This window comes from Carcharodon carcharias, chromosome 10 (assembly GCF_017639515.1).
Source record: "Carcharodon carcharias isolate sCarCar2 chromosome 10, sCarCar2.pri, whole genome shotgun sequence".
NCBI lineage: Eukaryota > Metazoa > Chordata > Chondrichthyes > Lamniformes > Lamnidae > Carcharodon > Carcharodon carcharias.
In genome coordinates this window covers 33829540-33856366 of record NC_054476.1, presented here as the reverse complement: position 1 = coordinate 33856366, position 26827 = coordinate 33829540, and the positions used below count along the sequence as shown (strand labels likewise).

At 43.7% G+C, this 26827-nt stretch overlaps 1 protein-coding gene and 1 pseudogene across 1 annotated transcript in view; one reads left to right on the top strand and one right to left on the bottom strand.

Annotated features, from left to right (window-relative positions):
- Positions 1 to 823: 823 nt before the first annotated feature.
- The window catches only part of spon1b (spondin 1b), a 393024-nt gene continuing 367020 nt past the window's right edge, over positions 824 to 26827 (bottom strand). The window contains exons 13-16 of the mRNA XM_041197861.1: positions 20687 to 20854; positions 18692 to 18856; positions 9226 to 9489; positions 824 to 1753 (exon numbers count right to left, since the gene is read on the bottom strand). Coding sequence (XP_041053795.1) covers positions 1590 to 1753; positions 9226 to 9489; positions 18692 to 18856; positions 20687 to 20854 — 761 coding nt within the window. The 3' untranslated portion in view covers positions 824 to 1589. The remainder of the gene's footprint in view (positions 1754 to 9225; positions 9490 to 18691; positions 18857 to 20686; positions 20855 to 26827) is intronic.
- On the top strand, positions 10480 to 10598 carry LOC121283729 (annotated as a pseudogene).

The following is a 26827-nucleotide window of genomic DNA, read 5'->3' as shown; positions in this document are numbered from 1 at the left end:
ATGGGTGGGGGTGCCTCCCTTAAGGGCCCCCTTTTCACATCGGACATCCCTCCTCACCCCTCCATTGTCCTTGTGGGTCCCTCCCCCTTGGCTTCTCCATCTCCATCAATGCCCCCCAGCACACTCTTTCCAGCTCTCTGGACTACCCCCCACTCCCCTGCATTTATCTGGTCCTGGACTCTGGGACTTGGAATCTGGGACTGCTTGTACTCCCAGTCTTGGCCACTGTTGCCACTGGCGCTGCTGGTCCAATCTGATTGGCCAACAACTCTCTGAGGTAGGACTTCCAATCAAATGTCTCTAGCCAATTAACATTCATTGGCGTGTTTAATGGTTGTGGAGCTGCTGTGATCGTCAGGGATGCATTCCAGCTGTCCGAAAAATCCTGTCCATGATCTGATTATTACTGCACTGCAAGTTTGCGGGAGCCTGCTGTGTGAAAATTGCTGCCACACCTTCTCCATTACAACAGTGGCTGCACTTCAAAAGTACTTCATTGGCTTTAAAGTGCTTTGGGGTGTCCTGAGGTCGTGGAAGGTTTCCAAAGAAATGCAAGTTCTTTATTTTGTGGTGAGTTTAAGGGCAATTAATATGTAAATGCAGCAAGTTCTTAAGAATTACAGGTGAGATGTAGTTGTGTGAGCAGCCGAGAGGTGTAGATCAACCGACAGGTTCTGGACATTCACAACTCGCGTTGTATCTCGTCATATTCTGACTCGCTAGCCAATTTCTATATTAATAAAAACGTGTGCTGTTACACTCTCAGCAAGATCCAGCCCACAGTTTCCTCCTATGAAATTGAAAAAAAAAAATCCCAAATATGTTATTGCCATTTTATTTTATTGTCAAACATGGTAACCGGACAAGTTAATACATCATCAAAATTATATATTTTTCTTTTTTTTTCTTATTTTTTTTTTTACAAATGGTAAAATAGGCTGAGCGTGCCTTGTACTATTTGACCTCGTTCACACTCACACTCGCTCTCACACTCAGTGTACCGATTAATATTTCAACAAAGAAAAAAATAACAACACCGAAGAACTTCTGAAAATTCGCACAAAGACTTTGGTCGAATACACGTTTGTGACACTGTCACCTAGGGCAGCAGTAAAGATACCACAAAATGTGACAATAGACAAAATAAAACCTTTTTTTTTAGTGTTAAGTTTCATTAAGTTTCTTTTTATACTTCTCCTTACCGCTAAAGAGCAAACAGCAAATGTTCCTTTGATAAGGCATCTAAATTTCATATAATAAATGGACTTTTTTTAATTTTTAAAAAACATTTCTCACAACCAAAAGCTACGACAGCAAAGATTTTAAAATTCAGGAAGAAAAAGAAACACTGCACACCAGTGCATAAAAAATTTAAAAAGAAAACGTAACCACAGGTTAAACAATTCAAATTGCTTTTTAATTGCCTTGCGTGCTAGTGTGTAGGTACAGGTGTGTGTACAGTGATATTGTAACATTTATAAATGTTAGGGATACAGAAAGGTTCTGTGTCAGAAAGAGCAAAAGAGTTTCTCCGTCACTTTAAAAAAGCAGTGCACCTATTTGTGAGCGAGGGCAGTCTGCCGCACTTCCTAACATGGGTGAACGCTGCACGCGCGGATTTCTTTCATGTCCTTGCAGCTGGTGATCTGGGAGGTACGATATTTTCTCTTGACAACCATGAAACGCTCCTGGATGCCTCCCCCGCAGAACTTGCTACACTCAGTCCACGCTGTCCACGGCCTCATCTTGCACCCTAAGCAAACAGGAAGCGGTTAGTGTCACTGAAGGGAGGCTGAAGTTGCATCAGATTCACAGCATAGGAACAGGCCATGTTTGGGCAACTGGCTTGTGCTGCTGCTTAAGTTCTACACGAGCTTGCCCCAGACCCTCCTCCATCTCATGTCATTAACATATCCTCCTATTTTTTTTCTCCCTCGTGTGTTTATTTAGCTTGCTCTTAAATGCATCTACCCTATTCGCCTCAACTGCTCCTTGTGGTAGTGAATTCCACATTCTCATCACTACCTGGATGAAGAAGTTTCTCCTGAATTCCCTATCGAATTTATTAATGATTATCTTAAATAAAGGACCCTTAGTGTTTGACTCACCCTCGAGTGGAAAGATCTCAACTTCTACCCCATCAAAATTCCTTCTTAATCTTAAACACCTCTATCAGGTCAGCCTTATCTGTTCTGGGGAAAGAGCCCAGAAAGAAAGAGCCCAGTATCTGCTGATACTTGAGTCCTTGTAAAAAACAATGGGGTCAATTTATTGTTTTGGGAGAGGTGGGGCTTCCTCACCTCATGTTGTCTAAACTCATTGATAGAGATTGATGGCTGTGATTAGCCAACAACTCCATTATCATTATATCAAGTGGCTACCAGGATGGTAGAAATTGAATTAGATGGACATTGGACAGCAATTCCAATTCTCTCATATTCCTTTTCATTGAGATAATTGTGAACCCATTGTAGATTAATTTCATTCAAATCAGGAGGATGAAAATATGATGAATTTTACGATGGACAGACAATCTGCTCTGCTGGATTATCTACCAGGAACCCAGAAGGTGATCATTAAAATTCATCCCAATGAAAAGAAATATGAAAAAACATTGAAATTACAAAATCAAGAATAAAAGGTACAAAGTCCAGTTAATTCACACTCTACCATGCTAATAGTCACATAATCTAATGATAATGGAGTTATTGACTAATTATAATAATCAATCTCTATCAATGAGTCTACAACAGACCCAGACATGAGGCTCCTTCAAGAGCACCTTTCAAACCTACGACCACTACCATTCAGAAGAGCAAGGGCAGCAGATACATGGGAACACCACCACCTGGAAGTTCGCCTCCAAGTCACTCACCGTTCCTTCACTGTTGCTGGGTCAAAATCCAGGTACTCCCTTCCTAAGAGCACTGTAGGTGTACCTACACCACATGACTACAGCGGTTCAAGAAGGCAGCTCACCACCACCTTCTCAAGGGCAACTAAGGATGGGCAATGAATGCTGGCCCAGCCAGCGAAGCCCACATCCCGTGAATGAATATATATTAAAAGAAACAGTGGTGGAAAGCTTTGGGAATCATAGGTCCAAAGCCACCTGTTCGCCCCAAACATGTTATACTCACCATATATCATGTGTCAGATTATTCATAGGCTGCAGCTCAAAATGCTTAGGAACATAGCAACAGGAGGAGGCCAATCTGCCCCCTGAATTAATTCTCCTATTCCATGTGCTGACTGATAATATCATTGTTAGTCCTACTAAGGGTAATTTCTATTCAAAGGTCAAAAATGCTCTTAAGTAAACGGGTCAACTAGAAGACAACAAAAAAATCATACCAGGATGGTATATTGCCTCCCTGTTGTCAGGGTCAAGGACGTAACAGTGCGACTGCAGGACATTCCTTTGGGGAAGGGTGAACAGCTAGAGGTCATGGTCCACATTGGGACCAATGACATACGGAGGAAAAGGGATGAGGTCCTGAAAGCAAGAGTTAGGAAGGGAATTAGAATGCAGGACCTCAAGTGCAGTAATCTCAGGATTACTCCCAGTGCCACATGCTAGTGAGCATAAGAATAGGGAGGTTGAGCAGTTCAACACGTGGCTGGAGAAATGGAGTAAGAGGGAGGGCTTTAGATTTCTGAAGGATTGTGACCAGTTCTGGGACAGATGGGACCTGTACAAGAAGGACAGGTTACATTTTAACAGGACTAGGGCTAACGTCCACGAGGGGAGGTTTGCTAGTGATGTTGGGGAATGTTTAAACTAGATTAGCAGGGGGATGGGAACCTGAGGGGGAATTCAGAATGGAAAGGAGGAAAACTAGCAGTGAAAAGTAGAGAAATATTAACTGATAAGGAGGATACATCAGAGAGTAGTATCACAGTGAATAGAATACTTGGAGAGTTTGATAGAATTAGAGTAGATAATAATAAGTCATTAGAAGGGGTCAGAGTAAAAAAGCCTAAATCAGACTTAACGTGCATGTATGTGAATGCACAGAGTGTAGTTAATAAGATTAATGAACTACAGGCACAGGTTGACAAATGGAATCATAATATTCTTGCTAAAACAGAGACCTGGTTCAAAGAAGGGCAGGACTACGTGTGGAATATTCCTGGGTACAAGGTGTTTAGGAGAGACAGGAAAGGAAGAAAAGTGGGGGGAATGGCAATATTGATTAAATATGACACTACAATACTGGAGAGAGAGGGTGTTTCAGCGAGGTCAAGGACAGAATCTGGTTAGAGTTAAGGAATGAAAAAAGTGCAATAACATTAATCGGTGTAGTATATAGACCATCAACCAGTGGAAGGGATGTAGAGAAACAAATTTGCAAATAAATTACAGAGAGGTGCAACAATTATAGAGTAATTATAGTGGGGGACTTCAATTATCCAAATATAGACTGGGATAGGAATAGTGCAAAGGGACAAAAAGGGTGTGAGTTCCTGGAATGTGTTCAAGATAATTTTCTACAGCAGTATGTTTCCAGTCCAATGAGTGGGCAGACTTTTTAGCTATGAGCAGTAGCAGCAGTGTGTACCAACCATAAGGTGCACTGCAGAAACTGACCAAGGCTTCTTAGGCTGCACCCTCCAAACCCATGACCACCACCATCTAGAAGGACAAGGGCAGCAGATTGATGGGAACACTGCCCCCTGGAAGTTCCCGTCCAGGAGGTTATTAGCTATGAAGAGAGGTTGGAGAAACTCGGATTTTCTCACTAGAACGATGGAGATTGAGGAGCAACTTGATAGAAGTTTACAAAATTATGAGTGGCACGGACAGGGTAGATAGTCAGAAGCTTTTTCCCAGGGTGGTAGAGTCAATTACTAGGGGACGTAGATTCAAGGTGAGAGGAGAAAACTTTAGAGGAGATGTGCGGGGCAAGTTTTTTACGGAGAAGGTAGTGAGTGTCTGGAATTTGCTGCCAGAGGAGGTGGCAGAATCAGGTATGATAGTGGTGTTTAAGAGGCTGCTTGACAAATACATGAATAGGATGGGAATAAAGGGATACGGACCCCGGAAGTGCTAATTGTTTTAGTTTGACAGGCAATATGATCAGCGCAGGCTTGGAGGGCTGAAGGGCCTGTTCCTGTGCTGTACTTTTCTTTGTTCTTTTGTTCTTATTAAATGAGCACTTTTCATCTGTCTTTACAAGGGAAGAAGTTGCTACCCAGGATGCGGTGAGAGAAGAGGTAACTGGCAAATTCAAAGAAGTTACAATTGGAAATGAGGAAATATAAGACAGGCTATCTTTGATTAAATTAGATAAGGTACCAGGACCGGACAGGATGCATCCAAAGGTACTGAGGGAAGTGAGAGTGGAAAGTGCAGAAGCACTAGTGATAATCTTGAGGCACAGGGGTGATACCAGAGGACTAGAGAATTGCAAATGTTACACCCTTGTTCAAAAAGGGGTGCAAGGATAAAGCTGGCAACTACAGCCCAGTCAGTTTGACTTGTTAAAAATTAATTTATGGGATGTGGGCTTTGCTGGCTGGGACAGCATTTATTGCCCATCCCTAGCTGCCTTTGAGAAGATGGTGGTGAGCTGCCTTCTTGAACAGCTGCAGTCAATGTGGTGTAGGTACACCCACACCCACAGTGCTGTTAGGGTGGGAGATCCAGGATTTTGACCCAGTGATGGTGAAGGAACAGCGATATATTTCCAAGTCAACATGGTGAGTGGCTTAGAGGGGACCTTCCAGGTGGCGGTGTTCCCATGGATCTGCTGCCCTTGTCCTTCTAGATTTTAGTGGTCACGGGTTTGGAGGGTGCAGCCTAAGGAGCCTTGGTCAGTTTCTGCAGTGCACCTTGTGGTTGGTACACACTGCTGCTACTGCTCATTGATGGTGGGAGTGAATGTTTGTGGAAGGGGTGCCAATCAAGTGGGCTGCTAAGAACAAAGCAGCCCTGGATGATGTTGAGCTTCTTGAGCGTTGTTGGAGCTGCACTCATCCAGGCAAATGTAGCGTATTCCACCACATTCCTGACTTGTGCTTTGTAGTTGGTGGACAGGCTTTGGGGAGTTAGGAGGTGAGTTACTCGCTATAGGATTCCTAGCCTCTGACCTGCACTAATAGCCACAGCATTTATATGGCTAGTCCAGCTCAGTTTCTGGTCAATGGTAATCCTCCAGGATGTTGTTAGCGGAGGGTTTAGTGACAGTAATGCTATTGAATGTCAAGGGTTGATGGTTGGATTCTCTCTTGTTGGAGATGGTCATTGCCTGGAACTTGTGTGGCATGAATGTTAGTTGCCACTTTTCAGCCCAAGCATGGATATTATCCAGCCAGGTCTTGCTACATTTGGACATGGACTGCTTCAGTATCTGGAGTCGCGAATGGTGCTGAACATTGTGCAATCATCAGCGAAAATTCCCACTTCTGACCTTATCATGGGAAGAAGGTCCATTGATGAAGCAGCTGAGGATGGTTGGGCCGAGGACACTACCCTGAAGAACTACTGAAATTATGTCTTGGAGCTGAGATGATTGACCTCCAACAACCCCAACCATCTTCCTCTATGCTAGGTATGACTCCAACCAATGGAGAGTTTTCCTTCTGATTCCCATTGGCTCCAGTTTTGCTAGGGCTCCTTAATACCACGTTCAGTCAAATGGTACCTTGATGTCAAGGGCAGTCACTCTCACCTCACCTCGGGAGTTCATCTCCTTTTCCCATGTTTTAACCAAGACTGTAATGAGGTCAGAAGCTGAGTGAACCTGGCAGAACCCAAACTGGGCGTCAGTGAGCAGGTCATTGGTAAGCAACTGTTGCTTGACAGCACTGTTGATGGCCCCTTCCATCACTTTACTAATGATGGAGAGTAGAAAGGTGTGGCGGTAATTGGCCAGATTGGATTTGTCCAGCTTTTTGTGTACAGGACATACTTGGGCAATTTTCCACATAGCCAGGTAGATGCTAGCATTATAGCTGTACTGAAACAGCTTGGCTAGGGGCGTGACAAGTTCTGGAGTACAAGTAGTGAAATGTCTGGAAAGCACAGGTCAGGACAGAATCAATAATCACTTAGACAAGTGCAGGATAACTAAGGAAAGCCAGCACAAATTCATCAAGGGAAAATCATGTTTAACTAACTTGCTGGAGTCTTTTGAAAAGGTTAACAGAGAAGGTTGATAAGGGCATCGCTGTTGATGTGGTATGCATGGATTTTCAAAAGGCATTTGATACAGTGCCACACAACCAACTTGAGAGCAAAATTCTAGGCCATGGAATAAAAGGGAAAGTAAGCACTTGGATAAAAATTGGCTGAGTGACAGGAAACAGAGACTATGATAAATGATTGTTTTTCAGATTGGAGGAAGGTTTGTGGTGGAGTTCCCCAAGGGTCAGTGTTGAGACCCTTGCTCTTCCTGATATATATATTAATGACCTAGACTATGGTGTTCAGGGCATGATTTCAAAATTTGCAAATGAAACTAACATTGGAATCGTTGTCAACTGTGACGAGGGTAGCCTTGAACTTCAAAAGGACATAAACATGTTGGTGGACTGGGCAGACAAGTGGCAGATGAAGTTCAATGCAGAGGAGTGTGAGGTGATTCATTTTGGCAGAAAGAATATGGAGAGACAGTGTAAAGAAAAGGGAGAAACTTTAAATGAGGTGCAGGACCAGATGGACATTGGTGTATATATATGTAAGTCACTGAAGATGGCAGGGCATGTTGGGAGAGCATTTAATTAAGCATATAGTATCTTAGGCTTTATGAATAGGGGAATTGATTACAAGAATAAAGAGGTCATATTGAACTTGTATAAGGCACGAGTTAGGCCTCATCTGGAGTACTGCATACAGTCTAGGCGCCATACTTGAGGAAGGATGTGAAGGCATTGGAGAGAATGCAGAGAAGATTCACAAGGATGATTCCAGGGATGAAGAACTGTAGCTATGAGGATAGGTTGGAGAGATTGGGACTGTTTTCCTTGGAGAAAGGAAGGCTGAGAGGAGACTTGTTAGAGGTATTTAAAATCCTAAGGGGTATGGTCAGGTAAATAGTGAGAAATAGTTCCTAATCAACAGAACATCAAAAACTAGAGGGCACAGATTCAAAATAATTGGCAAAAGGAGCAAAACTGATGTGAGGAAAAGTCTTTTCACCCAGAGGGTGGTTGGAGTCTGGAACAAACTTCACCTAAGAGAATGGTGGAGGCAGGTTCGATTGAAGTATTCAGAAGGGAATTGGATTGCTACCTGAAAAGAGAGAATGTGGAGGGTCACAGGCATAAGGCAGGGGATTGTGACTAGGTAGAATGCACTTTCAGAGAGCCAGTGCAGACTCGATGGGCCAAATGGCCTCCTTCTGCACTATAAAGATTCTGTGATTTCTGTAATGATGCTGCTGAGCTAAAATGAATATATGTTTAGTAGAATACAGGTGAAGTAGAATAGTGATAAAGTCATGTTTCTCCCAAGCATAATATAGAGGATTGGCCTGATCTTATTGAATGATGGAAAAAGTTAGGTGGGGCATTATGGCTTACCCCACTGCTATTTCTTATGTTCATAAGCGCCAACAATATCTTGAAAAGAGCCAAGAGCTGCAGCAGCATTAAAGGAAAAATTATTTCCTGTTCCCCACACTTATTTCTCACTGTTCTTCCTCAATTTGAAATGGTTCTGAACATATGATTCATAAAATTCTACACGGGATAATTTTTCAATCTGCCATAAATCTATGTGACCTAAAATTTGATTCTTCAGCTTCTTTGTGGAGATAGGGTAGACTAACCTGATTGTGTCCAAGGTTAATTGGAGGACCATGGTATGGACCATGGCAATTCCACGGTCCTCCAACTAACCATGGTATTGCCCTTTATCTGTACAAAAGCTGTCTAGAAAATTAACGGTACAGGAGACAGTACAAATGGTTGTGTCGGCGCGGGACCTCAATCCGACCCTTTTGTTAAAAAATCATGCTGGATCAGACATTCCTGAAAAAGAACAAAGATAAAGGCACTATATAAATGAAAGTTGTCAAAGTGCCAGATTAGGTTATGCAGATAATACAGGTTCTCAATTCTCAGAATTTTGTCTTGAACCCATTGCATTTTGACTTAACATAGCGTGCTCTACCATGCATGATGCTAGGAAGACAGCATCAGTTTACATAAGAAATAACAATGTCTGAACTTTGGGTTTATTGAGTAACGTGTCTGATGCCTCATTAGGAACTCAGGTACCTGTATGTTCTGGAATGTCAGGGTCTCCCCTCATCTGTTTATTCCTTTGCCTTTCTGGAGCTTCCTTGCGACGTCTCTTTTCATCGCTCAGCCTCCTCGAACACCTGCGCACTTTGCACTTCTTGCGTTGGACAGTCTCAGGGCATAGAGCCCCACCAAACTGCGGCTCCAGCTTGATCATCCTGGTCCTGATCACATGTCCCTTTCCGCAAGACTTATTGCACTCTGACCATTCTGACCATTCGGAGACCATGCAATCAGTGGCTGCAATTGAAAGAAAAGGATGAGCTTAAATATCTCCAACATCATAAAGAAGCCCAAACTTCAATGAGTGATGATTATTGTTGATTCAGAGTGAATAACATGCTAGTTTTTGCTGGGTGAATCAATCAATCTAAAAACATAAACATTTACAGAGAGTAACACACCCCCTTCAATTGAAACAGGGAGATTTAGTTGAGATGTTCAAAATTATGAGGTCTTTTGATAGAGTAGATAAGGAGGAACTGTTTCTAGTGACAGAAGGGTCTGTAACCAAAGTATTTAAGATAACTGGGGGTGGGGAGGTGGAAAAAATTTGGAGGTCAAATTTTCTTTTGGGTCCTGAGTTCTGAAATACACTGCCAAAATGTGCGAAGGGAGAATATTTCAAAGGGGCATTGGATAAATACTTGAAAAGGAGAAATTTACAGGGCTCTGGGGGAAAAGGGCAAGGGGAGATGGACAGAATGCAATTCAAAGAACTGCAGACACACAGGCCTGAATGATTCTGTGTAAGAACATGGATTTATGCCTTACAGTACCCAACAATGAATGATTACGAATAGAAACTTGTGCAATGAGTTTCATAGATTCATAGAATGATAATGATAGTTGCCTCCTACCTCTAACTCCATCTATATTCCAAGTCTGTCCGTGACATGACATTGGTTCCCCTTCTCTGGGATTTCTCTTAGCACCCCTTTTACATTTCTGAACTGAGTAGAAGATAAGATTGTTGATCCAGGAAATTATTTTCTTATCTCAAGTCCTTAGTTTCTCTTATTCTACATCAGTCTCCATTCTTCCATTGCCATTAGGGCATTCGCTCTCCTGAATTATCCTCTTCCATTTTCTCTCAGCTTCCCACATACTCTCTCTTGTCAATGTCTTATTCATTGCATTGTTAAGGTTTAATGGGAATCACCTTGTTAAGACTTATTGGCAATTACATTGCTAAATAGGGCTGGGTATTTATACACATATAAATATCCAACCTACGGCCATACTAGTCTGAAAACGCCTGATCTTGTCTGATCTCAGAAGCTAAGCAGACTCCGGCCTGAGTAGTACTTGGATGGGAGACTGCCTGGTAATACCAGGTGCAATAGGCTTTGCTAACTTAGGTTGGTCCAGGTTGAGTGGAATGCCTGAGGTGGCGGCTGCGGCTAAGGGCGGAGCATCCTGCAAGGGTCAAAGCAGTCGATGACAGAAGCCGCCCAAGAAGCAGAGGAAATCTGCTTACGTGTACAAGGTACTGACCCAGGTCCAAAGCCATGAGTGTCATGAACTCCTTCATTCTCAACGTTTTCGAGAGATTTTGAAAGATTATAAATATTCACTTAGCTCAGTCAGTAGAGCATGAGACACTTGATCGCAGAATTGTGAGCTCGAGCCCTGCAGTGGGTGCTTTTAGCTGATTTGAGTTGGTCCAAGTTGAGTGGACTGCCTGAGGTGGCAGCTGCGGCTAAGGGTAAGGCATCGAAGCAGTCACTGACTAAAGTCACCAAGAAGCCACCCAAGAAGCAGAGGAAATCTCGCAAGCAGAGCTATTCCACTTACACACTTATTCCACAGGGTGCTGACCCAGGTCCACACTTCCACCAGGATCTCGTGTGTTGAGTGTTGGCCATGAGTGTTATGAATTCCTTCATTGTTGATATTTTCAAGCGCATCGCCTCCAAGGCTTCGCATCCCATTCACTACAACAAGTGCCACATCATCTCGGCCAGAGAGATCCAGAGTGCTATCCGCCTCATGCTGCCAGGGGAACTGGGCAAACATGCCATCTCCAAAGGCACCAAAGCGGTCACCAGCTTCACCATTTCTGTTTAGGTCAATCATTCTAAAGCTTATAAATGAGAATAGCAGGGTAGCTGGGACACTGGTATTGTTGTCTTTGTATTAAGTCAATAAACTCTCTCCAGCAAAGAAAGCTGCTATGTTTTCATTTTAACTTCACCAACTGGCATAGCTCCAGTTAACATCTCTAGCCTTCAGATTATTTGTTGGGATCAAAGGGCTGACACAGGCAAGATGGGCTGAATGACCCTTTCTGTGTTTCATCATTCTATTTATCCATGAAACTCATTGCACAAGTTTCTATTCTTAATCATTCAGTGTTGGGAACTGGTAAAGGCACAAATCCGTGTTCTTTCGCACAATCATTCAGCCCAGTGTGCCCGTGTCGGTTCTTTGAAAGAGTTATCCATTCAGTCCCTCTCCCCTTGCTCTCTCCCCCATAGCTCTTTAAATTTTTTTCCATTTCAAGCATTTAAACAATTACCATTTGAAATCTGCTTCTATCACACATTTAGGCAGTGCATTTCAGGACTCACTATGCAAAAGGAAATCTGACCTCCAAACTGTTTTCTTCTACCACCTCCTCAATCATCCTCCGCCTCAATTATCATAAATCCATTGATTACTGACCCTCCTGACACTGGAAACAATTTCTCCTTATCTACATTATCAAAAGGGCTCATGATTTTGAGCACCTCAATTAAGTCTCTCCTTAACCTTCTCTGATGGAGAACAACTCCACCTTCTCTAGTCTCTCCACATAACCGAAGTCCCTCAAACCTTGTACCAGTACAGTAAATCTCATCTGCATCCTTTCCAAATCCTTCCCATTGTCATTTCCATATCCAAATATTCCAACTTTCCAAATCCAGGTTCAGTATGACAAAATCATGATCCCTTGATTTGCTGTTAAACCAAGGCCCTGTCACTCTCTCAGCTGGACATGACACTATCTCAAAAAAGAGCAGGGGAGTTCTCCTGGTGGTCAGGCCAGTACCTATCCCTGAACTAATGTCAATAAAACAGATTATCTAGTCATTTATCACAATGCTGTTTGTCGCATTATGTGTGCAAATTGACTGCCATGTTTCCTACATTAGAGCAGTGATTATGCTTAAGTATTCCATTGCTTGTAAAACTCTTTTGAACATCTTAAGGTCATGAAAGGCACTCTATAAATGCAATTTATTTTTACTCTTAGGACTTGCCACCTGATTACCTGAGCTTTTAGCAAAAGCAGCACGGACCCTGATATTCCAGGATCCCGGTGTCAGTGCCGATCTGGCAGGATCATTGAGAGGGCAACTATCAACTAAAGCCAATGGGATCTCTGTCACCCACTTGCTTCGAGCTGCCAGGGATGGAGTTCTCTATTGTCAGATCTCGCCTGGATGAGCGCAGCTCCCACAACACTCAATAAGCTTGACATGGTCCAGGACAAAGCAGCCCGCCTGGTTAGCACCACATCCACAAACATTCATTCCCTCCACCACTGACGCACAATAGCAGCAGTGTGTACCATCTACAAGATGCACTGCAGGAATTCACCAAGGCTCCTTAGACAGCACCTTCCAAACCCACAACCGTTACCATGTAGAAGGACAAGGGCAGCAGATAGGTGGGAACACCACCAACTGGAAGTTCCCCTCAAGTCAGTCATCATCCTGACTTGGAAATATATCGCTGTTCCTTCAATGTTGCTGGGTCAAAATCCTGGAACTCTCTTCCTAACAGCACTGTGAGTGTATGTACACCACATGAATGCAGCAGTTCAAGAAGGCAACTCATCCCCACCTTCTCAAGGGCAACTATGGATGGGCATTAAATGTTGGCCCAGCCAGCAAAGCCCACATCCTGTGAAGGAATATAAAAAAATGAAATCTGGAGAGCTGGTACCATAGTTTCCCAGAAACTGGTTCCAGTTGGTAACCACCTGCCCCTCACCCACTTCACTTTGCAAAGCAGCCCCATTAACCAGGAGTTGACATTTTAAACCTCCAGAGCCCAGGTGGCGGACCTGATCTGGATTCTCATGGTGTGCCCACTGGTGTGCTCAGAGAGGCCAGTGTGGCATTGCAGTGGGTCCCAGCAAAGCCAAGAACAAAGGAATGCTCAAGGGATAGACTTCCCACACCCTCTGGCATAATCACCTCTTATAATCTTGCAGCATCTATCCCTTCTGAGACCCAAAAGCAGCATGGGTACAATGGGGTTGTGTGCATCTGGTCGTGTATTCTGATCCTTCTGATGTAGTCTGGCCAGAGATGTAGCAGGACGGAATCTCCTAGAAGGGTGGTAGAATTTCAACACCCCCATTCTCCTTAAGACATAGCAAGTAGTGCAGCTTATGCCGTGATCCACAACAAAGAGTCTTTAAGATTTCACAACATTAATCCCAGTAAGCCTGCCTCATTAAAAGAAGAGGAAGATGTGCATTTATATAGCACTTTTCACAATGACCCAAGTGCTTTACAGCCAATGAAACGCGTTTAAAAGATAATTACAGCCATAATGTAGGAAACGGACCAGTTAATCAATGTGCATCAAGCTTTCACAGACAACAGTGTGATAATGATTGATGTTGATTGAGGGATAACGGTTGGCTGAGGACACTCCCCTGCTCTTCTATGAAATAGCAGCCTTTTGTGTCCACTTGAGGGCAGACAGGGTCTTGCTTGGTTTAACAACTCATCCACAAGACAGCACTGCGGCCAAGCGGAGTGTCATTCTTAATTTTGTACTCAACCCTCATGGGACTCCAGCTTGTGACTCAGAGGCAAGGATGCTACCAGCTGGCATCTCTCAGCGACTTGATCTTTCCACTTCACTCCACTGCTACAAAGGAGGTTCTGAGAAGATTATCTGGCACTCTGTGCTATTAAGCATCTGATTTTCACCGATTAAATTCCAACAGCAGCACCATGCACTTTTGAGGTCTCTAACCCTGGGCTCCTCCAAACACCTAATACCTCTGGGGGCAGAGGCAAACTCCACATTTGTGGAGCCTTAAAATGTCAACTTCTGGTTTTTGGGGTTGTTTTGCAAATTGGTTTGGAGATTGTAAAACACAGTGTCAGGGTTCTGTTTAAATAAGTCACCATGAGAATATACATTTTTAACAGCTTTCAAGATAATTTGTTGTAACATATAATGTTACACATAATGACAATTAAGAGGAGTAATATAGATAGATTGGAGAAGCTGGGTTTATTCTCCTTAGAGAAGAGAAAGTTGAGTGATTTGATAAATGTGTCCAAAATCATGAAGGGTTTGGACAGAGAAGATAAAGAGAAATTGCAGAAGGGTCAGGAACCACAGGCAACATATTTAAGATGATTGCCAAAGCGAGCAACGGTGACACAAGGAAAAACTTATTTATGCAGCAAATGGTTAGGGTCTGGGATCCACAGCCTGAGAGTGTGGTGGGTGCAGGTTCAATCATGGCTTTCAAAAGAGAATTGGACAAGCATCTGAAGGGGGAAGACAAGGAAGTGGGGCGAGTTAAATTGCTTTTTAAGCGAGTTAGCACGAACTTGACAGGCCAAACGGCCTCCTTCGGTACTGTGGCCATTCTATGATTTATTCTAAGTGTTATATCACCTCCCTGATAGAATTACCTAGACTTACTGATGGAAACAGGCCTTTCAGTCCAGTTAGACTGTACTAGTGTTTATGCTCCACCTGAGCCTCCTCCCATACTTCTTTATCCAAAGCTATCAGCATAATCTCCTATTCTTTTGCCTCTCATGTGTTTATCTAATGTCCATTTAAAGGAGGTTGTTGAAGAATATTCCAGATTATCGTGTTTCCCAAATTAGCTTGTGTTTCTGTGTTTTGCCTCTCCCAAGAGATCGCATAGTTGTTGGGTGGGGTGGGGCGAGAAGTCTATGGGCAGAATATTGCGCTCGTCTGGCGGGCGCACGCCCAACCCAAATGAGCGCAAAATGATGCGCGATGATGTCAGCCGAGCGTCCCGATGTCATCGTGCACTCGCGTGATATTTTGGTTGGTGGGCGCGCGCGGGAGTTACAGCGCGCCCGCCGACAATTAACAGGCCGATTAATTAATAGTATTAATTAAATGAAATTTTTTGCTGCCCGTCCAACCGTACAGGTTGGCAGAGTCACATGAGGGGACATGTTATTAACATTTTTAAATTCTTTATTTGTTCTGTTCAAAAAGCTTCAGCTCCCTGAGGCAGCTCTGTAAACTTCCATGCTCATCCTCCTCCAAACCCCCCACACAGGCAGCGCTAAGTGCTGCAGCGTGTGATTTACGCTGGATGGCTGTTAATTGGCCAGCCAGCGTGAAATGGCAGTCGCAGCCCGATTGCGGGCAGCGGTCTTATTCGCGGCCGCTCCCGCTCGTCTCAGCCGAGCCCGGCCTACGACCGGAAAATCCTGGCCTATATGTTGTGAGGTACAAGCCATTACAGTTACGTGGGAAAGGCTGGAAGGATCAATTGGGTAATGTCATGTTTGTTCATTTGTGTTCAATGTTGTCTGATATAAGCTGATGGGAGTAGCGGTGGAGGGGCCCAATAATAAATGAAAATTGTTACCTATTTGAGTGAATAACAGTCCAAATTTCCCATAATCATCAGCAAGTATCAGGCAGAGTTACAACAAATACAGGCTGATAAATGTCTTCAAGCTCAATGGCCAAAAACATTATGAAGAAGTTCGATCAGGAAAGACTGAACAGGCTGAGGCTGTTTCCTCTAGAAAAGAGAAGGATGAAGGGTGATCTGATGGATGTCTTTAAAATTGATCAAGGAGGTTGATAGGGTAGATACAGAGATGTTGTCTCCACTTGTAGGGTTCATAAATATTACAGTTACTAGTAAATCTAATTAAACAATTCAGGGAAAACTTCTTATTCAGAGAGTAGTTAGAATGCACAACTTGCTATATAAGTAAAAACAAAAACAGAAGTACCTGGAAAAACTCAGCAGGTCTGGCAGCATCGGTGGAGAAGAAAAGAGTTGATGTTTCGGGTCCTCATGACCCTTCCACAGAACTAGGTGAATCCCAGGAAGGGTTGAAATATAAGCTGGTTTAAGGTGGTGGTGGTGGTTTTGGTGGGGGGGGTGGGGGGGGGGGGGGGGGGTTGGGTGGGGGAAGAGAAGTGGAGGGGGGTGGTGTGGTTGTAGGCAAAAGCAGTGATAGAAGCAGATCATCAAAAGATGTCACAGACGGCAGAACAAAAGAACACATAGGTGTTGAAGTTGGTGATATTATCTAAACGAATGTGCTAATTAAGAATGGATGGTAGGGCACTCAAAGTATAGCTCTAGTGGGGGTGGGGGGGAGCATAAAAGATTTAAAAATATTTAAAAATAATGGAAATAGGAGGGAAAAAGAAAAATCTATATAATTTATTGGAAAAAAACAAAAGGAAGGGGGAAGAAACAGAAGGGGGGTGGGGATGGAGGAGGGAGCTCAAGACCTAAAGTTGTTGAATTCAATATTCAGTCCGGAAGGCTGTAAAGTGCCTCGTCGGAAGATAAGGTGTTGTTCCTCCAGTTTGCGTTGGGCTTCACTGGAACAATGCAGCAAGCCAAGGACAGACATGTGGGCAAGAGAGCAGGGTGGAGTGTTGAAATGGCAAGCGACAGGGAGGTTTGGGTCATTCTTGCGGACAGACCGCAGGTATTCTGCAAAGCGGTCGCCCAGTTTACGTTTGGTCTCTCCAATGTAGAGGAGACCGCATTGGGAGCAACGAATGCAGTAGACTAAGTTGGGGGAAATGCAAGTGAAATGTTGTTTCACTTGAAAGGAGTGTTTGGGCCCTCGGACGGTGAGGAGAGAGGAAGTGAAGGGGCAGGTGTTACATCTTTTGCGTGGGCATGGGGTAGTGCCATAGGTGGAGGTTGGGGAGTAGGGGGTGATGGAGGAGTGGACCAGAGTGTCCCGGAGGGAACGATCCCTACGGAATGCCGACAGTGAGGGTGAAGGGAAGATGAGTTTGGTAGTGGCATCATGCTGGAGTAGGTGGAAATGGCGGAGGATGATCCTTTGAATGCGGAGGCTGGTGGGGTGATAAGGGGGACCCTATCATGTTTCTGGGAGGGAGGAGAAGGCGTGAGGGCGGATGCACGGGAGATGGGCCGGACACGGTTGTGGGCCCTGTCAACGACCGTGGGTGGAAAACCTTGGTTAAGGAAGAAGGAGGACATGGCAGAGGAACTGTTTTTGAAGGTAGCATCATCGGAACAGATGCGATGGAGGCGAAGGAACTGAGAGAATGGGATGGAGTCCTTACAGAAGGCGGGGTGTGAGGAGCTGTAGTCAAGGTAGCTGTGGGAGTCGGTAGGCTTGTAATGGATATTGGTGGACAGTCTATCACCAGAGATTGAGACAGCGAGGTCAAGGAAGGGAAGGGAAGTGTCAGAGATGGACCACGTGAAAATGATGGAGGGGTGGAGATTGGAAGCAAAATTAATAAATTTTTCCAAGTCCCGACGAGAGCACGAAGCAGCATTGAAGTAATCATCGATGTACCGGAGAAGGAGTTGTGGAAGGGGGCCGGAGTAGGACTGGAACGAGGAATGTTCCACATACCCCATAAAGAGACAGGTATAGCTGGGGTCCATGCGGGTACCCATAGCCACACCTTTTATTTGGAGGAAGTGAGAGGAGTTGAAGGAGAAATTGTTCGGTGTGAGAACAAGTTCAGCCAGACGGAGGAGAGTAGTGGTGGATGGGGATTGTTCGGGCCTCTGTACGAGGAAGAAGCTAAGGGCCCTCAGACCATCCTGGTGGGGGATGGAGGTGTAGAGCGATTGGATGTCCATGGTGAAGAGGAAGCGGTTGGGGCCAGGGAACTGGAAATTGTTGATGGGACGTAAGGTGTCAGAGGAATCACGGATATAGGTGGGAAGGGACTGGACAAGGGGAGAGAGAAGGGAGTCAAGATAATCAGAGATGAGTTCTGTGGGGCAGGAGCAAGCTGACACGATCGGTCTACCGGGACAGTTCTGTTTGTGGATTTTGGGTAGGAGGTAGAAGCGGGCTGTCCGAGGTTGGGCGACTATCAGGTTGGATGCTGTGGGAGGAAGATTCCCAGAGGAGATGAGGTCAGTGACAGTCTTGGAAACAATGGCTTGATGTTCAGTGGTGGGGTCATGGTCCAGGGAGAGGTAGGAGGAAGTGTCTGCGAGTTAACGCTCAGCCTCCGCGATATAAGTAGTTGAGGTGAATATTATTGATGCCTTTAAAAAACAGTTATATTTAATAAACAGATGAGGAAGAAAGGAATAAAAGGTTCTGCTGACAGGGTTAAATGAAGAGTAGTGGGAGAAAGCTCAAGTGGAGCATAAATGCTCCAATGACATATTTCTGCAACAACAACTTCAATGTAATTCCATGGGTGTAAAGTTCACCATTGTGGAACTGGTACTTACGACATTCTGGCAACATGCATTTCTCCACCTGCTCCAACTCCTCGTTGCATTCCCCCACCTCGGTTGGGGTTTTCAGCATCCTCCACCGCGATCTCATGCCGATCCCACAAGTGACACTGCAGTCACTCCAGTCTGACCAGAGAGTCAGCATACAGGGAATGGTCTCTGATACCGAATACAGAGCAGTCGTTAAAAAGTCAAAATCTACTCTGCCGAATCGCAACATTAATGCAGATCAATGCTTCCCAGGTCAACGCTTTAGCACAAACATTCCTCATTAACCCTTAGTAAGTTCAGGCGACCCAACCATCTCAATTTTTTGATTGGCTGATGGAGCTAGATTTTGGAGATCATAACGAACCAAAGAAAACTGCTTGAAATTTCATGAACAGTTCCCCCATTGATCTCCCCGGGATTTCAGTTTCTGCTCTCTTCACCATGCTTCCATTTCCAAAATGGATGGTGGGATGCCAACAGACATGGGGAAACTAACAAGTGAAGTGACTTGAAATTAGTTCTTGCATCGAGTGAGATGATTAACTGCATATTGTTGAGTTAAAAGAACAGGCTAATTGACACTGGGGACATTTGTTACATAGTACTGGAGGAGCAGCAACCCTGCATTTCCTAACCTCTAGGCACAATTACTAAAGCTTTCACAATTCTTTCACCTACTCCTTTTACTCCCCTCAGGTGGTGAACCATTAGGCCCTGGAAAGTTATCTTTCTTAAGTCCCATTATTTTCTCTATTACTATTTTGTCACTGATATCAATTCCAATAAAATGTTGCCTTTATTCATTTGCTAATACCCTTTTGTTACTGGTATTTTATCCTCTTCCTCTACTGTAAAAACAGATACAAAGTATTCATTTAACAACTTTTTTTTTATTGCATTTCAGGAAGGCTTCCAATGAAGCTAATGAAAATCGGATGGGATGTAAAATGAGCTTCTGATCTGCTAGCACTTGGCTATAAAACTAAAATTTGGCCCTTAAAGTTTAAACCCACGTTCCCATTAATTTGTTAAACTAAGAAATCTTGGTCTTTCTGATTTAGGATTCATTCACCAATGGGGGAACAATGCTAAGGATAGCACCTTTCCTGAACCTCCAGGCCAAAAAGAATTAAGGGAGGACAAACCAATGAATAAGGAAAAAGAAGCACAAATAGAATTGAGCTGCTTGAGTTTGATGCACTGGATTGTGAGGTGCTATGGGGAGTTTGGTTTGGATACTTCTACTTTAGAAGCTGTGCAGTGAAATGAATCAGCAGCGATTGCACAATTTGGGCCTCTGAAATTGACAGCTCCTTTGACAACACTGTGCCCGATTTTCTTTTCTATTTACTAGCCAATGGGGTAAAATGAGGCTGCTGATTCATCAGGAGTCCCTTTCACCTTCTTGGGTTGACCAATTTCACCACCTGGTATCTCTTGTTATTTATTATAGGCAGATAACAAACAAGAAGTGGTGTCAATGTTGGGTCTGGTGGGAACGCCTGGGTGGTAGTGCTGATTGATCCCCCCTCGAAGTTAGGCCACTTTCAAAATGACATCAACTGCATTACTAATGATCCCATTTCAAAGCCATTACTGACCAGTTAACCCCAGGGGAAGAGGTTGACAATTGATCCCAAAGATTAGATAGATTAACAAATATGCTTTTCAATGCTCATCCATGTTAACCCCATAGGAAGCTGTCCATCAAACAAATTACACCTGGTCAGGTGGAACAGCCTGGAAGAACGTCTTGTATTTGACTCTAGTAATAAAGTGATAAAAAAAAATTGATTGAAAAACCAGAGGATAAACATTGATTTTTAGTTTAAAACTATATCAGTTTGTTATAATTCTCTTTAATAAAGTATCTTGTTCTAGAATTGAAGAAGAGTGATGTTTAAAGGACTATTATTGGTGACATTTGGAATTTGACAAATACTTTGAGAGTTAGCATAGGATTCCCAACCTCGGCTCCAGGGTGTTGCTTATACTTACGACAGTCTGGCATCCCACATTTCTCCATTTGTACTGTTTCCACTTTGCACATAGATCCATCTGATGGATGCATCTTGACCATTCTCTGCCTCTTCTTGGTGCCCATCCCACAGCTTGCACTGCACTCCTCCCACTCTCCCCACTCCGTCACAAAGCAGGTATTCGATGCTAAGGTTAGGGGAGGAAGAGGAGATTCATGAGGAATACAGCAGAAAGTTTGTGAAAAGTCATGTATTTGTTTGCAACCTCGGTGTGCTCTTTGGCCAAGTTGAACTCCTAGTCCTAGTCCCCCATCCTCTCCACTACCAAGAATGCCTACTTTCATATTCATAAAATGTCACTCAACCCCGTTCCTGTCTCAGCCCATCTCTTTCTGGAACCTCATCAATACCAAAGCTTTCCTGGCTGACCACCCATCTACCAACCTCTGAAAACTTAAGCTCATCCAAAACTCTGCTGCCCATATCCTAACCTGCGTTTGCCCACCACTTCTGTGCTTGCTGACATACAGTGGCTCCTGGTCTGGCAACACCTTGATTTTTAAATTATCATCCTTGCTTTCAAACCCATCCATGCCCTTAGTGACCTTGTCATAGTCATAGAGTCATGGAGGTCTACAGCTCAGAAAAAGGCCCTTTGGCCCATCAAGTCTGCACCGGTCAAACAAGTACCTAACTATTCTAATCCCATTTTCCAGCACTAGGCCCATAGCCTTGAATGCCATGGCATCGCAAGTGCACATCCAAATACTTCTTAAATGTTATGAGGTTTTCTGCCTCTACCACCCTTTCAGGCAGTGAATTCCAGATTCCCACCACCCTCTGGGTGAAAAAATTCTTCCTCACATCCCCTCTGAAGCTCCTGCCCCTTACCTTAAATCTATGCCCCCGGTTATTGATCACTCCACAAAGGGGAAAAATTCCTTCCTGTCTACCAGATCTATGCCCCTCATAATTTGATACACCTCAATCATGTCCCCACTCAATCTCCTCTACTCCAGGGAAAATAACCCCAGACTATCCAATCTCTCCTCATAACTAAAACTCTCCAGCCCAGGCAATATTCTGGTAAATCACCTCTGCACTCTCTCTAGTGCAATCACATCCCTACAACCCTCTGTGAGCTCTATACTCCTCCAATTTTGGCCTCTTGGGCATTCCCAATTTTAATTGCTCCACCACTGGTGATCATGTCTTCAGCTGCCTAAGGCTTTGAAATTCTTTCCCTTAACCTCTCCACCCCTCTACTTCTCTACCCCATTACATCTTTTTCCTCCTTTAAGGGACTTCTTAAAACCTACCTCTTTGATCAAGCTTTTGGTTATCTTTCCTAAGAGCTTCTTTTATAGCTCAGTCTTAAATTTCAGCTGCTTAAACTCCTACGAAGTGCTTTGAGATATTTTACCATATTAAAGGCACTATATAAATTCAAGTTGTTCTTGTTATCTGGGATCATCTCACTTTGATATGGCTCAGCTATTGCCACCGAAAAAAATCCTCAGGCCCATCAAATCTTTCCTGCCTGTTAAGGGAGTGCAGCCCTAAACTCTGCCGGTCCTGCCCCCATTAAACTCCCCACATTTTGTAGCGGGTGCATTAGTGTTTGCGCGATTTATGTATTGGATGGTTTAAAGGAGAAAGCTAATGCAAGTGATGCATTAACCTAGAGGGTGAGTATTTGAATGTGGGATGCTCCCAGTGTTCTAATCTGGGGTGCATACATCTGGACTTTAGAATGGGAGCATGGTACAGTGACCTCATGATGCCTGCCAACTGAGATTCCCAGCTGCTGTCAGTTCAGAAGTGGCACGGGAGTTTGGACAACAGGGAAGAATTAGCAGGGCATCTGGGAGATCATGGCCTTGGAGAGGGTGCAGTACAGGGTCACTAGAATGATAAATTGTCTCATTGAAATCTGGAACTCTCTTCCCCAAAAAAAGCTGTTGAGACTGGGGGCCAATTGAAAATTTCAAAATTCAAACTGATAGATTTTTGTTGGATAAGGAGGGTATTAAGGGATACGGAGTCAAGGTAGGCAAATAGAGTCAAGACTCAGATCAGCCATGATGTAGTTGAATAGCTGAATGGCCTCCTCCTGTTCGTAAGTTCTTATAAGGAGTGAAGTCAAAGGAAAAGAGGCCAAACCTTTCTGGGAGAGTAGGCGTGATTGAACCTATCAATGAGGATTCAGGGACAAGGGAAAGAGAGCTGAGAGGTGAGAAACTGAACAATTATATAGGATCATGTGGAATACACAGAACAGAAACTGGCCATTCAGCCCAACCAGTCAATGCCAGCATTTATACCCTAACCTTCCTCCTATCCTTCATACTCTCACCTTATCAGCATTACTCTCTATTCCTTTTTTCCTCATATGCTCGTTCAGGTCCCCTTTAAATGCATCTTAAAATACACTATTTGCCTCACCCACTCTCTGTATTAGCAAGTCCCACATTCTCACCACGAAAGAAGTTTCTTCTGAATTCCCTATTTTATTTCTTGATGACAAGCTTATATTGCAGGCCTCTAATTTTGCTCTTCGCCACAAACATTCTCTCTGTGCCTACCTCATCAAACTTTTCATCATTTTAAAGAACTCTATTAGAACTCTCTCATACCGTAGCAACAGCAGTTGCTACCTGAAATACAGCAAGTGTTTAACACTCTGTGAGAGATAATTTTGAAACTGACTGTAATATAAGTGGATTGGAGTTCCTGGTTATTGGCTGATTCAAGTAAAGGCCCAATGTAACGGTGGACGTCTGAAGTGTTGAGAACAGTGCCAGTAATTCAGACTAAAATTTTTGAGTGAAATTTTATTTAAAACCTTGTAAAAGCCTCCAGCCTGGAGAAATCAAGCAAGTTCGAGAAGACCTTGGTTACCCCATGATGCATCATGAGACATGGTTAAACAAACCCAAAACTGTCCTGTTACCTCTCAACGCCCCTAGAAACACATGACAATAGGACCTGAAATTTCATATTCCAGTAACTAGACCTTTATCTTCACCCTTTTCCATTGTTGATCTAACCACTGTTGATCCTACAGTACAAGAGTGACTACACTACAAATGTACTTCATTGGCTGTAAAACACTTTCGGAAGTCCCGAGGATGTGAAAGGTGCTATATGAATGAAATACTTTATTTCTTTCTGTTCTTGAGTTGATTGCTAGGAATAAGCAGTGTGGCCAATTTTAGTAAAACAGACTCTGCAATACACAGGCCCCAAACTTTATAAAAAGGCATAGTAGAGAAGCCAGGAAAAATTGCTAAACAAATATATAATGCACGTTCAGTCCCAGTTGGAGTATTAGGCAGTTTAGGAAGGATATGATGGTTTTGGAGAGGATGCAAAAGAGATTTACTAGAGTGGTTTCAGGGACTGCAATTACATTTTTAAAAATTCTTTCATGGGATGTGGGTATCGCTGACTAGGCCAGCATTTGTTGCCCATTTCTAATTGCCCTTGAGAAGATGGTGGTGAGTCACCTTCTTGAACCGCTGCAGTCCACATGGTGTAGGTACAGGTGCTGTTGGGGATAAATTGGAGAAGACCCTTAAGGCAGCGAAGGATAAGAGGAGATTTGATGGAATTGCTTATAATCATGGAAGGATAAGATAGAGAGAAACTGTTTCCAATGTCAGTAACAAGAGGACAAAGATTTAAGGTGACTAACAAAAGAACAAGGGATGATATGAAGAAAAAACTTTTTTATGAAATGAGCGGCTAAGATTTGGAGGTTGTGGCCTGATAGGAACCAGATTCAATGGTAGCTAAAAATACATAATTAAAAGAGAAAAATTGCTGGGATATGGGTAAAGGATGGTGGAATAACAGGATTTCCTTTCAAAGAGACGGTGAAGACACAATGGGCTGAATGGCCTCCTCTTGTGGTGTACTATGCTATGATTCTAACTATGATTTATGTTTTCTGTAGTCTAATAGAAGAGGAAAGGAGCAAGAGTCCAAGTCCTCTACAATTGTAGAATTTTACAGCACAGAAGGCAGCCATTTATCCTCTGTTGGCATTTTGAATAAGTTGACTTTTGTACCATTTCCCAGTTTGTTCCCCCTCATCCTTCAAATTTGGCAGACAGGTCGGTTTAACATCTCATATGGAAGACACCACCTCCAGCAGTGCAGTGTTAAGGTTTTGCTATCTTTTCCTCCCAGCAAGGTAAATTTATTCAGTCGAACTTATTGTCAGGCTTAATCCTCGACTGAGAGAAATTTCAAATCATTATAAGAGCTTAGTCAGCTATGCTAGCTATAGACTTGGTGTTAAAATAAAGTGCCAGGGGCATTTAGACTAAACAAAGATATCTCAGAATAAAATATGCACTGTATATTATAGCAAAATTATCTCTCATGGACTCATAGACTCAGATGTTTACAGCACAGAAGGAGGCCATTTGGCCCATCATGTCCACACTGGTCAACAAAGATCTGACTACACTAATCCCATTTTTCAGTGCTTGGCCCATAGTCCTGGAGGCTATGGCAATGCAAGTGAATATCTAAATACTTCTTAAATGTTACAAGAGTTTCTGACTCAATCACCCTTTCAGGCAGAGAGTTCAAGGCTCCCAGCACCCTCTGGGTGAAAAAATTTCTCCTCAACTCCCCTCTTAGCCTTCTACCTCATTTTAAATCTATGCTACCTGGTTATTGGCCCCTTACTAATGGAAAGAGTGCCTTCCTATGCTCCCTAACTATGCCCTCATAATCTTACACACCTCTATCAGGTCCCCTCTCAACCTTCGCTGCTCCAAGGAAAACAACCCCAGCCTATTCAATCTTTCCTCATAGCTCAGACCCTCCAACCCAGGCAGCATCCTGGTAAACCTCCTCTGCACCCTCTCCAGTCCAATCAAATCCTTCCTATAGTGTGGTGACCAGAACTGCACACAGTATTCTAGTTGTGGCCTAACCGGCATTTTATACAGTTCCAGCATAACCCCCCTGTTCTTGTACTCTACACCTTGGCTAATAAAGGCTATAAGACCATAAGATGTAGCAGCAGAAGTAGGCCGTTCAGCCCATAGAGTCTGCTCCGCCATTCAATGAGATCATGGTTGATCTGATAATCCTCAACTCGACCTCCCTGTCTTTTCCCCATAACCCTTGATTCCCTTTGCTGACTAAAAATCTGTCTATCTCAGCCTTGCAGATACCTAACAACCCAGCTTCTACAGCCCTCTGTGATAAAGAATTCCTCAGATTGAGACTACCCTCTGAGAGAAGAAATTCCTCCTCATCTCTGTTTTAAATGGGCACCCCTTTACTTTGAGATTATGCCCTCTGGTCCTAGACTCTCCCACAAGGGGAAACAGCCTCTCAACATCTACCCTATCAAGACCCCGAAGAATCTTATATGTTTCAATAAGGTCGTCTTTCATTCTTTGAAACTCCAATGAGTACAGGCCCAACTGACTCAACCTTTCCTTATAAGAAAATCTCTCCATCCCCGGGATCAACCTCGTGAACCTTCTCTGGACTGCCTCCAATGTCAATACTTCTTTCCTTAAATAAGGGGACCAAAACTGTTCACAGTATTCTAGGTGTGGTTTAACTAGTGCCTTGTATAGTTTCAGCAAGACCTCCCTATTTTTATACTCCATTCCCTTTGAAATAAAGGCCAACACTCCATTTGCCTTACCTATTACCTGATGACCTTGTATCCCATATGCCTTCTTAACCACCTTATCTACCTGCCCTGCTACCTTCAGGGATCAAGGTCCCTCTGATCTTCAGTACTTTCCAGGGTCCTACCATTCATAGTGTAATCCCTTGCCTTGTTAGCCCCTCCCCAAGTGCATTACCTCACATTCTTCCAGGTTGAATTCCATTTGCCACTGCTCTGCCCACCTGACCAGTCCATTGATATCCTCCTGCAGTTTACGGCTATCATCCTCACTGTTTCCCACCCTACCAATTTTCGTGTCATCTGCACACTTCTTGATCATAGCCCCTACATTTAAGTCCAAACTATTTATGTACACCAAGGGCTCCAGCACCAAGCCCTGTGGAACCCCACTGGAAACTGGCTTCCAGTCACAGGAACATCCCTCTATCATCACTCTGCTTCTCAGCCAATTTTGGATCCAATGTGTCACTTTGCCTTGGATCCCATGGGCTC